Genomic DNA, 12132 nt, shown 5'->3' with positions numbered 1-12132 from the left:
CTTGGTTATCTCCAGTTCCTCATCACTAAACTACCACAGTCATATTTATGAAAAAAATAACAAAGTATTTTAACTCTTGGTGCATGCTGGCAATTATAGATAGTTTACTTTCAATATAAAATTCCATTTTGATTGGAAGTAATAATTGTGTAAAAGTAAGAAAATAAACGTGATTTTTTAAATATATATATATACAGGGTGATTAGAAAGTGAAAGAAAGTTTACCACATCAATGCAGCATATCTCATGCGGTAAACTTGCTTTCTAATCACACTTAAATATCTTTGCACAGCTCTAAAGATAACCATTAGTTGTCCGGAAAACACTTTATTATTATTTATTTCTTAGCAGACACCCTTTTCCAGGGCGACTTACAATTGTTACAAGATATCACATTATTTTTTACATACAATTACCCATTTATACAGTTGGGTTTTTACTGGAACAATCTAGGTAAAGTACCTTGCTCAAGGGTACAGCAGCAGTGTCCCCTACCAGGGATTGAACCCACGACCCTCCGGTCAAGAGTCCAAAGCCCTAACCACTACTCCACACTGCTGCCCTAGTTTACATTAGTTTACACTTTAGATGCTGTCTCCTGAGTTTTGCCACTCTCTAGCATAAAAATAGTATCATATGGGTAGGCAGCAGTGTCAGAAATAGAATGTATATGCATGAAGCTTAAACCTCCTTCAACCCATAAAAGGGCTGTTCATCCAGAAAGCTTTCTCTGGTTTAAGTCGTAATGTCCTTGTGGCACTAAAATAGTAAACATAAGCTCCCCCTAGTGGGGAGATTGAAAAAGAGCTAGGACATTTAATACTATAAGGAATTCCAGCAATATCCATACATTGTGATAAGATCACTTTAAAATGTAAACTAAATAACTGTATAAAGCTACAAGCAAAAACTAAGCAACATCAGCATTAACAGTGTTACTTCAACTTAACAATTACTGATGCCTGAATTACTGGAAAGTTTGCTTCAGTTTTGTACAACTCTAAAATAAACAGTTGTTATGCTGTCCGTATCTAAAAAAAAGTAGTTCATGTACATACTGAATTTTACTGGCCGACACTTAAAGGAATTTTATGGCAGTAAAGTATTGCACAACAATCCCATGAGCATGTTCAAATAAAGGCTGAACCTGATAACTCAGTGTTGCTTGGTTTTAAGCCACTTTGTTAGGATGTAGTACTGAGTTGCTACTGAACTGTGAATAAGCTCCTAACCAAACTTCTAACAAGGAAGCTTGCCCTCTGTCAGAATCTGTAACCATGCTATATTTAACAATGAACCGTCTATACAGTTTCTGCTTCCACTGCACCAAACAGTGACTTTACAACTTTGGGACCTTTTTACTAAAAGGTCATATGAAATCTGCTAGTATTTATGATCTAGAAAATACCTGATTTCACTTACTTTTGAAACAAATTGGGCCTGTTTTTTGTTTTGTTTTGTTTTCTGTATTTACTAGTGGAAAGTTTGCCTCCATTAAAGGCTATGAAACAACATGGGTTTAGGGAAGAGTCAAATAACATTCTATGTTTGTTACTCGTTTCGAAACATGTGCATGTCAAGTTATGGGGATTCCAGCAACGACCAGCACTGGTTTATCATGGTCAGAGCTGGCAGATAGACCAGGATAAAAATACTTTGCTGCCTGTGTCCTCTGGTCAATCTACACTCACCCGACTCGAACCAAATCAAGGCTGTATGATATTAACATCCGACACAGACTGGATAAATATGGTGTTGCCACGTGTCAACCTTAAATTAACATTTTTATTAAACGACATTTTGTATATGTGTGAACCTAGTTATTGTCCAGGATGCTTCAAACTGACTCCCTAGTAGAAGGCTCTGTCAAATTTATATATTGTATATGGTGTTTGACTTGTTTTCATTTTATGTAAATAATATTCACGCTTACCTGTCTGAACGGGGGTATTTGGTGCTAACACGCAGTCCAGGTGAAAACTTCAAGCGGCAGCAACTGAACAAATTATTTATTTTAAATCAATAAAACCATAGCAAGCTTTAAAAAAACAACAAAAAAAGATAAAGATGTTATGTATTGTCTGCTGTCGTTTGCGGTTATTTTTCTAATGTGGCACGTGTTTCTAATTACAGTACACTGGATATCGATTGAGATAATTTCGCATCTCCTCACTTTAAAAACACGATGGAGCTTGGGAGGTCAGCTGTTGGGAGAATGGATAATCAATGAATGTCCTTAATAAACACCAAACTAATTACCGAATTCAATTCAACATAGACTCTTTTTTTAAGAACATGTAAAAGATTTGCAAGTTTGTATGTTTTGTGCATGTAAGTGGTAGGATAAAGAAATCAGAATATTAAGAGGTAAACACGCACTGTAGTTTTTGTCATGTGTTGCCTATACCTTAAAACACTGTACTCCCAGTCATGAAGGGGGGTTCTGAAGTCCACTAAATGCTGCTATTGAAAAATGAATGTAGCAATTCACATACGATAACCTAGGCATATTCATTGGAATGTAACACTTTATTTAATACTTACTTTAAGGAGTTTGGCAGTGAATAACGTTTGTTTTGGGGAATCTAAATAACAAGAAAAAACTGCAGTGTGTTACACGGAAACAGAAAATGGCGCCAATGAAAAGGTATTTTCCTCTAAAACAAACTTTACTGACAGATTACAAACGACAAAAATGAGCTGTTTTTTTTTTCTTTTGCAAACATTAATTTGATTGTTCACAGACAATAAAGCCAGTCTTCCGTCTGTAGATTTCAAAAGTTGGCAGGATCACATCAGATTTAAAAAAAACAAAACAAACAAAAAAAAAAAAACAGGAGAGCAATTTTAAAATAATTTTTCCCAGCAGTTAAGATGAATACATTAATCATTAAACTAGATGTACTGTGCTTTTAAGGTAGTACTGAAAAGTCTGGATTATTAGGGACAGTATTTGCTATAGCAAGCTACTTTAACTGTGAGTTCCCTGGACACTATTGAAACGTAAAGGATATTAGCTTGTTGTTTGAGTTTAAAATTGCACGAAACAACCCTGAGGATAAACAGGACACTCCCTATAATTAGTGACCCGGAAGGGAGCGACAATTTAGCGTTGCTGGTTTCCTTACTGCATTTGAAAACCTTTGGGATGTTTCAGAATTTAATTTAATTTAAGTTTTTATAGCGGTGATGGCTGTGAAGTTTAAGAAGAGAAACTGTAACTGAAAGGATTTGTTTGCTGAAGCTGTTGGGTAATGTTCTTTTGTTTTGTTTTTGTTTTTTGTAGCTAGATTAAGTTGTTTAAAGAATAATTGACTGGTAATGCTTCAATAGAATGATCTCTCAAGCGTTTAAAATGATTATTATTATTATTATTATTATTTATTTCTTAGCAGACGCCCTTATCCAGGGCGACTTACAATCGTAAGCAAATACATTTCAATGTAAATAAGTTTGTTTCTTAAATAGTATTACCTCCTATTCTGTGAGGAACTTCACAGTTCTGAAAATGAAAGAATCTAATTCCAAGGAAGTGGCTATACCTAGAGAAAACAAACAAGTACTGCACACCAGTTGTGACATTAGCTACACTAAAGTGTAACTAACTACTTCTCTTAAAACGGATTTTCATAGGGAATAGTTAAGCTTCTACTGGAAAAGGATGATAACACAATATCCACGTTGGTTTCTTCAGTTGAGACTCAACAGAATTTTTACCAGATGTGTTGAATTATACTGTGGCTTTGCAATGTGGACTGAACTACCCCTGGAAGACACTGCATTTATTGTGAAAGCAAAAACAGCATTTCTTCCGAGGAATAAACAAATACCCCATATAAAATTGTTAAGTGTTAGGCAAACTATGTTTGGCATACTACAGTACACTATATAGCAAACTACAGTGTTTCTGCCTCTACTTTTGTATATGGGGTTTGTATATGGGGTATCCATACACACCTAAACCAGAATTTGTGCCATTTAGTGCCTGACACCCTGTTTAAATATGGTGCAAACAAACATTAGTCAGCGATCACAATTCAGATAACAGCTTTCTTTGAACAGCAGGCTTTAATATACCAATTGTAAATGTGTTAAACCTGTATTACTCACCTCTTGCATGTATAGATCACCTGTCATTTGTGTCTAATTTGACTAATCCTCATGTACCTCTCTTGCCACTGTCTCTGCAGTCTAGCAGAGTAAAGTAAAACCTCAGCTTTGATTTAGCAAAAATCGCCATGCTATTAGCATTTTACTGTAGGCTTTTCAAAATGCACAGTTCCGTGGTATGTGTCTGTCCTCTATAATGTATGTCACTCTTTACATGAAAAGTATAGGTTTAGCTTTGATTTTCAGCTAATAACAATATTTTTGAATGCATATTTGAAATCTGTGTACTAATAATTAGATTGGTGCATACATGATTGCTTTAGTTAATGGAAATCTGCAAAAAAAAAAAAAAAACTTATTTTTCTTTTGCAAAAAGGTGAGTCCTCACCATGGATTTTGAACCAGTGGACGACGATGCTGAGAGCCAGCAGGGAGAGCCGGAGGTGCAAGGAAACTGTAAAGCATGTTCTGGGTGCCAGAAGTTTCACCTCACTGTGTCCAAATGGATGCTTCCTGAGCATTCAAGAGACACCTACTTAGAAAGAGCAAACTGTATACCTCCACCCATCTTCATTATTCTCATAAGCATTGCTGAGGTACTGTCTACATTCCTGTCTGCTTTGTTATCCCCAGCCACAGGAACTCTGTGAAAAAGTCTGTACAAGCATCCATATGCCACAATTTAAAGTTCCAACATGTATCTAAAGAACTGCTTTTCCAATTGCAATAAAACAAGTGCTTCCCCCGATGCAGTAGAGAGGGTAGGCTTAATGTGAATTATGTAGTACAGAGAATATCTGAATTTTCAGAAATGTTATGCAAGTAACTGATCCCATTTTGTCTTGCTCTGACTTCCTGGAGGGGTTTGATTCGGAGTATGAGGTTCTGTTCTGTTTATATCCAGTTCTCTGTTTCTTGCAGGTTGCTGTTTTTATATATTATGCTTATTGGATGACTGATAAGCAGCTGATGACACTGGACGAAGGCATCTGGAACAGTCCCTTTACTTATCGGCCCGACAAGAGACAGGAAGCCTGGAGGTTTATTTCATACATGCTAGTGCATGCTGGGTAATATTCTCTCAGAAGTCTCATTGTGTTTTTTAGGTTGTAGAACCGTTCAAGCAGAGCTGACACTAAATTTACATTTGAACTTACTGTTGCTAAAAACTACATACATATATATATATATATATATATATATATATATATATATATATATATATATATATATATATATATAAAGAAGCAAGTGCAATGCTATTTAAAAGCATAGCTTACCAACTGCGATTTCTTTAACCTAGTGTAGCAGCCTATATTGTGTTTCAGTTGAAAATCCATGTTTGATATAACATGTGTTTCTATGGCAATATTTTCTCAGCTGCAATCACTTTAACAGCCCATGCACTCTGGTTTTTAGTGTCCAGCACATCTTAGGGAATGTGTTCCTGCAACTCCTGCTGGGAATCCAACTGGAGCTGGTTCACAAGGGACTACGAGTCGGCCTGGTCTACATTGCTGGAGTCATCGCAGGTATGAGGCGCAGTAGCAGTTCAAGTACTGGACAGCCTTTTATAACTCATAAAGGCTGCTGCTTAACTATTGAATTAATGTAAAGAATCAAATATCATATTACACCCACCACCATGAACAGCCAGTATTGCATAGCCCATAGTGTCCAGGCATTCGCGTCCTGGCTGTGCAGAGCCAGGTAATTCTGGAGGAAACGGGTTGGAGGCACAAGGGACTAACCACAATAATTGGGCACTCAAAATAAAAAAAATAAATAAGAAAAAGTCTGCAGGCATTGTGTGTGTATGGTGTTTGCCCAGATCACAGCCTTGTCATGATGTAGAGTAGACTCAAGGTTCTGGGAGATGTCTCAAGGGATGTCAATTCATTCAAGCATTAATACTGCAGACCTGACAAGCCTTTCTTATCATCTTTTCCCTCTGTCCGTCACTTTGTGTCAGGTTCCCTGGCAAGCTCTATCTTTGACCCCTTGATTACCCTTGTCGGTGCTTCAGGGGGAGTGTATGCCCTCATTGGTGGATACTTCATGAATGTCATTGTGGTAAGATAAATGAATAGACTCTTTATTCTCTGGGGCTTAAAACAAGTTAGGCATGTCTTATTTTAACTGCCACTTTTTTAATTGCAGTGTTAAGATGTGTTTTGCAAGTGTGATCAGCTTTTATGATCAAACTTTATTTTTATAGATTATAACTAGATTAGTAAAACAGCACCTGTATACTAAGCAGTGGTTTCACAAGACATATTGCAACAAGAAACCAAACCCACTCTGTGGTTCTGGTGCTAATCATGCGTAATATCTCTGATGTGTCATTCGGCAGTGCTCTGTCAAAAACATTAGGTTTTTACAGTGTATCAACTTTTCAGGAGCGTCCACAAGGAAAAAGAAAAAATGATCTTTTAATCATCATATTGTTTCCAGATCCTGCTCCCTCCTGCAACCATGCTTGTGTTGTCTATTCCCATAAGTCAAGCATTTCAGTCAAAGGATCAGATTTGTTGCTGGTAGCAATATGAGGTGCTAATCTGCTAAATTATCTTTTCTCCTTGCCAGCGCTTGCCAACCTCTGTTTTTTCCAACTGTACTATTGCCCATGATGTGTGAATAAAAAACTTCAAAACATTTATGTTGAGAAATATATTGCTATGATCCTGGAAATGACTGATACAGCAAAGGTAATGTAATGTGTTTTTTGTAAACTCTATAGGGTGTTCCTTAACACTTTTTAAATCCTCTATTATATGGTAGAGGTGCATGAAACATGGACTTTCCTTAGTCAAGGATCCTAGTTCACAGGTACCTCAGATTTAAATACACATTGTAATAAGTTATTCCACATACAAGTCACCTACTTGTTCACGATACCAAAGCTTTGTACCGTACGGGATTAGAACGGAATTCTAACATTTGCTTTGTCTGCATTCCAGAATTTTGATAAAATGATTCCTTTGTTTGGAGTTTTCCGATTACTGTCTATTGTGGCCATTGGTAAGTTTGCATTCCTGCTATCTGATTGATTTAATTAGAAAAAACAACAACAACAACATTATATTAAGAATAAATTGCCTTAATTCTGTACTGTGAACCCATAACACCATCAAGATACAAATATGCATGTGGTTTAAGAAGTATATAAACTGCATCTTTGAAACGCTTGATTGAACGTTGAAAGTTCGGTCTATTCAATTGATCTTATCAGTGGTGTATCTAAATACCACCATTGTTTAAATCATTAGAAAGGATCATCCCTGTTCTGTTAGGTGTTTGATTATCATCACCTTGGTACACACAGGTCCCTTTTTTAATTAATGTCATCTAAATTTGCTTAATTTGTTTATGGGTCTTCTATATATGAACTCCAAACATCTCAATATACAAAATATCATTTTTTGGGGTGTGCGTGGGTGAACTTGTTCTCCATTTTTATTTCCTTCACAGTCGGGACTGATGTGGGATTTGCCCTTTACAGAAGATTTTTATCCAACGCTGTTGGCCATTCAGTAAGTACATTCGGATCGTTTAGCTAGTCGAATGGGATGTAAGAGATGGGCAGTAGCCTGGGTGCTTCAGTCACCACTTTACCAGTCCGAATTAGGATAAAAGCCAAACTTTGAATTTCATTAGCCCTGGGCACAGAGAGGATGGAGTCTCTCAAAATGGGCAGTGTCAAGGGCAGCTCAAAGACAAAGTGGTATCAATAGATTTTGGATTCCGTAACCCTAGAGCTTGGAATATGGGATCAATAGGGGACCTGGGGGGCAGCAAGGGGGTGCGGGTCACCTTGTTACATTCTAAGTTTGGAATTTGGAACTAAGGGTAGACAGAGTAGAATGTGTCTCTTCTAAAAGGGGCGTGTTTCAGTTACAGGGTTATTGATATTAGAAAGAAAGTTGTCTGTATTGCATAGGTGATCAATGGAACAGGTGGAAGCACCAAATGATGTGTCTGATTAAGGATTTTTTTTTCTGTTTTTGGTAGCTGGGCAGCCTAACTAGGATCTTCTCCTCTTTCCCTGGTGTGAAATGAATGCTATCTCTTTCTTTTCAAGTATGTCCTTTTTAATTGTTATTTTGCATGTAACCTGTGTTAGCACAGCTGCCATACCTGTACACAGGTAAGGGCCAAGGTTCATCTTATCCGAGTGATGCGGAACATCTTGAAAACGGTCTGTTTCAATGTCGGATTTGAAAACCAATAAAAACAAAAAAAACTATTAACTTGGAAGGTTTGCAATTACCAGATAAAAACATGATATGATACTTCTGTTTATACTGATACACATTGCAATGCCTTTACCATACACATTAACTCTACTAATGCTTTACTGCTCTTCTATTTTACAAACTTACTGTAATACAGAAACCATTTAACAAGATTTCCACTGTGCTTTTCATATGGTCATTCTACCATGGTTTGCCATAGCTCTCTGAGGTTTCCAATGCTTACCTATGCTTTACCATGCTTTCACTATTTTGTATTGTTCTTTCTTTGTAGTGATTTTGCTATGGCACACCTCTATAAGGGATGGCTATTAAGAAACGCACCCTTTCTTCTCCCAGGTTTCCTTCGTGGCCCATATTGGAGGGGGCCTGGCTGGAATGACAATCGGCTATGTGGTTTTCAGCAGCTACAACCAGAGTCTTGTGAAGGACCCCAGGTTCTGGATCTGCATCGTCGCTTATGTTGTCTGCTTCCTATTCGCGGTTCTTTTCAATATCTTCTTGTCTCCCGCCTCGTAGGAGAAGCAAGACCTGTCGTAGAGACTTTTTTGATTCTAGATAGAATAAGAAAATGTTCTGTAAAAAAACTTTTACATGGTTCCCGATCACAGATTCAGTTCAATGCAGGTCACTGTATCTGCAAGCTGTGTCTGGATTGGGTTAAGTAGGATATACAGCAAACCTCATCCAGGCAACCAGATAAAATATAGCTCAGCATCACCAAAGTCATTATTTTTTAGATAATAAATGCAACAATCACATTTTTCAAAACTTGGTCAAATGTAATGTTGAACAAACATCTAGTTGAACAACGTTACCAAATATCAATGCAGGTTTAAATACAAAGTCAAAGCAGATTTTTGAAAATACACCCTTGGCTACATACATAGAGCATTGTAACGTTTACACAGTATTGTCTAAGACTGCCATGTGTGCTTTTAAAATACAAAAAGACACTTCTAAGACACTCCTCATGGTGCTCAGTGTAGTATCTAAAAGATATTGACAGTAGCATGTCAAATTTTACACAATTTGGATACGTTTTCCACACACTTTTTCTTATCATAATGTTTTAGATTGAGGAGGGTATGTAGTCTGTATAAAACCAGGATAAGCTTTCAACGTAGGTTGGATGGGCTAGATACAGAATACAATACAGTATCAATAGATTGCATAGATACAGTATTCTGTATAGATTGTAGTGTGTTGCTTGTTACGTTAGAGTACAGCCTTACATTTTCCACAGTAAACTTAATCATGTAGCATAAATCAATAGAAGGAGAAATGCAATTCTAAAACTAACAAGAAACAATTGAGTTGCAGGAATCATTTTGTACTTCTGTAATGTTTTTAAAAACAAAAAAATAATTTAAAAAATGCATGGATTGTTTTATGTTTTATTAAAATCACTTTAAACAGGTTTGCTAAGAATCCTTTATTAAAAAAAAAAAAAAAAAGGTACTATATCTTGGAAAAGATAAGCTCACCACAACCAAATGAATGTCTTTAGAAAAGGAATACATGTGATTTGCATCCTTGTTTACCCAATATCTTAGTACCCCCTGTCCAAATACTGTAAATGCAAAATAATCCAATGAGCAAAATGTCAAAAAATAGCTCGTCAGCGTTATCAGTTTTCTCGGCACGACAAACGTCTGTTAACCCTAATCAAACCCCTTGTTTATTGAATATCTTGCTCTCCTGGAATGCAACCTCATCGCACTGAAGAATTACTTTTTTTAGGCACTGTACAACATGTACAACTAAAATTCGTTCAAAATCAATCCATTTTAATCAATAGTTCCTGAAGAATGAATAGATTTGACATGCAAGGTTTGGTCTGCTAGAGGTATCCTGCCACTGTCCACCTCTAATGCCAGCCGTCATTCAATCCCTGCCTGACACCTCCCTTTAATTAGCAGACTGCTTTTTGGAAGAGGGCCACTGATTCTGGCACCCAGACAACCTCCAACACTTTGTGTGAAACTTTCCATTGTTTTTCAGGACAACCAAATTGATACAGAATTTATTCTACCTTTTTTATTTTCTTCTCACATGAATGTGCTTGTATATACTTGATTGTAGCTGGAGTGTATTGTACACATGAGCTCTCCCGTTTTATATTTTACTTTGTACAACTTTCTGGGATGCTTTGTATTGTATTTCTACTTACAGCTTCAGTTCTGGTTAATAATTATCTAAAAATCACATGAAGGCCTCTGCCCGATTCATCACATAAGGACCCTGAGATTGAATAATACACAGTACCTACCTATTGCTCAGTTCCTTTGCCTGCCCTCAGTCAGCTTGATTTCATGGTACAGCATCAGGCATGAGCCTTTACCCCTATAATAATAAAGCCAAGTGTCTTACCTTGGTGGTGCTGGTCAACTCTTGTTTGCTGCTGTCAGAACATTCAAGATTATGCCCCAAGTGCCCTGTCTGGCTGCTGCATTAACATTGGCTAGCCCGGTATCGCCCCATCTGACCTCAATATAAAATCATTTCAGCAGCGTGGTCTATGTGGAAAGATGTGCCTGACCTCATTTAGACCAGCAGCCCAGCTCCAGATACGATTGTTTCCATCTGTTTATGCTGGATGAATGCACTGACCCCATTGAACCTAACAATTAACTGTGGTTTGGTTCACGCAGATTTAATCTTGCTGGGCTGGAGAGCAAATAGATTGAAATATACAGTAAAAACCTATATATAATGAAATATATTTCAATTGGCCATAGTTTCAAAGTGATTACTCCAGTCTTTATTTGACTCCTTTAAAAAAAAAAAAATCTGTTAAAAAATGAGAAAACTAAATTAGTTGGATAAAAATTACAACGAGAAGTCAGCGAGAAATGTTTTCCATTTTAGTGATCCCTGTCAAATATTGTCAGCACAACAAAAAACATTATTTCAATAATTTCATATCTGCTTCTTCAGGTTGCATTATCCTGATGAAAAAGTAGATCGTAATGTTTCATTATATATAGTTTTGGGTCAGATCTAATGCATTTTAATATGGCAAAGCCATAGAAGTATACTGTACACAGAATTAAATTTATAAAAAAGTTAGTTAATTAAATTTGAACTATCAACATATTGCAACGTTTAACAATCATTATTCTTAATATTAGTGAAATGACACAAAAACATGCTGCAGTTGTATCCACTTCACTGTTGAAATTAACCTGCAGAGTTAGACCAGAACCAACAAGCCAAGTATATTGATTTCTTGTAAATGGAATAAAACAGCACTGGTGCTGCAATGAATAATTTAATTACATGCAGTGGGATCCACTGGACTATGAAATCGGACATGACCGATTGATCAAAGCACGGAGGAAAACATATTGATCTGCAAAGTGTATCCTTTGGGAAACAGAACTCTACAAATACATTGCAGAGTTTAGCTGCCATGAAGACAGTTTTCAAATATTGGAGGAACATTGTGTAAACATTTACTAGCTATATGTCCAGGCCAGAATTATGCATTTAAAAGCTCAGATAATCAATTTATTCTAGTTTCTACTCTGGCGGTGAGCAACCTCAGCTCACCCAATGAGCCACACGTGCAGCCACATTACCACCTTTGTTTTCTTGTATTCCTTAATGAATCATCCCAGTAGGCAGGGCTTACATGTATGGGCTGTATACAGGTCTCAGGTTGTGCCCCTCCCCTGCTCTATTCTGTAACATCTACAGGGAGGGGAATTTCTCAGATCTGTCTGTGATTTACTTCTAAGAAAGTTGAGAGAAATTCCAATCTCCA

At 36.8% G+C, this 12132-nt stretch overlaps 1 protein-coding gene across 3 annotated transcripts; it reads left to right on the top strand.

Annotated features, from left to right (window-relative positions):
• The first annotated feature begins 2258 nt into the window (after positions 1-2258).
• On the top strand, positions 2259-9782 carry LOC117413833 (rhomboid-related protein 2-like). Of its 3 annotated transcripts, XM_059000232.1 has the most exons (9): positions 2949-3251; positions 4487-4706; positions 5032-5180; positions 5530-5642; positions 6083-6183; positions 7071-7131; positions 7582-7643; positions 8122-8190; positions 8703-8841. In XM_059000232.1, the coding sequence occupies exons 2-8, from the start codon at positions 4500-4502 to the stop codon at positions 8167-8169; spliced, it is 741 nt and encodes a 246-aa protein (XP_058856215.1). In that variant the 5' UTR covers positions 2949-3251; positions 4487-4499; the 3' UTR covers positions 8170-8190; positions 8703-8841. The 3 variants fall into 3 exon arrangements, with proteins under 3 accessions (XP_058856214.1, XP_058856215.1, XP_058856213.1); XM_059000231.1 differs by lacking the exons at positions 2949-3251; positions 8122-8190 and adding an exon at positions 2259-2647 and having other exon boundaries at positions 8703-9782; XM_059000230.1 differs by lacking the exon at positions 8122-8190 and having other exon boundaries at positions 2959-3251; positions 8703-9782.
• The last annotated feature ends 2350 nt before the right edge of the window (positions 9783-12132 follow it).

Source organism: Acipenser ruthenus, chromosome 25, assembly GCF_902713425.1.
Source record: "Acipenser ruthenus chromosome 25, fAciRut3.2 maternal haplotype, whole genome shotgun sequence".
NCBI lineage: Eukaryota > Metazoa > Chordata > Actinopteri > Acipenseriformes > Acipenseridae > Acipenser > Acipenser ruthenus.
This window is presented reverse-complemented; position numbering and strand designations above follow the sequence as displayed.

Excerpts from the sequence above, each read along its gene's own strand:
- LOC117413833 (XM_059000231.1), top strand. The coding sequence starts at position 4,500 with ATGGATTTTGAACCAGTGGACGACGATGCTGAGAGCCAGCAGGGAGAG. Across the intron at positions 5,181-5,529 it reads TACATGCTAGTGCATGCTGG|TGTCCAGCACATCTTAGGGA; the intron begins GTAATATTCTCT and ends TCTGGTTTTTAG. Across the intron at positions 5,643-6,082 it reads CATTGCTGGAGTCATCGCAG|GTTCCCTGGCAAGCTCTATC; the intron begins GTATGAGGCGCA and ends ACTTTGTGTCAG.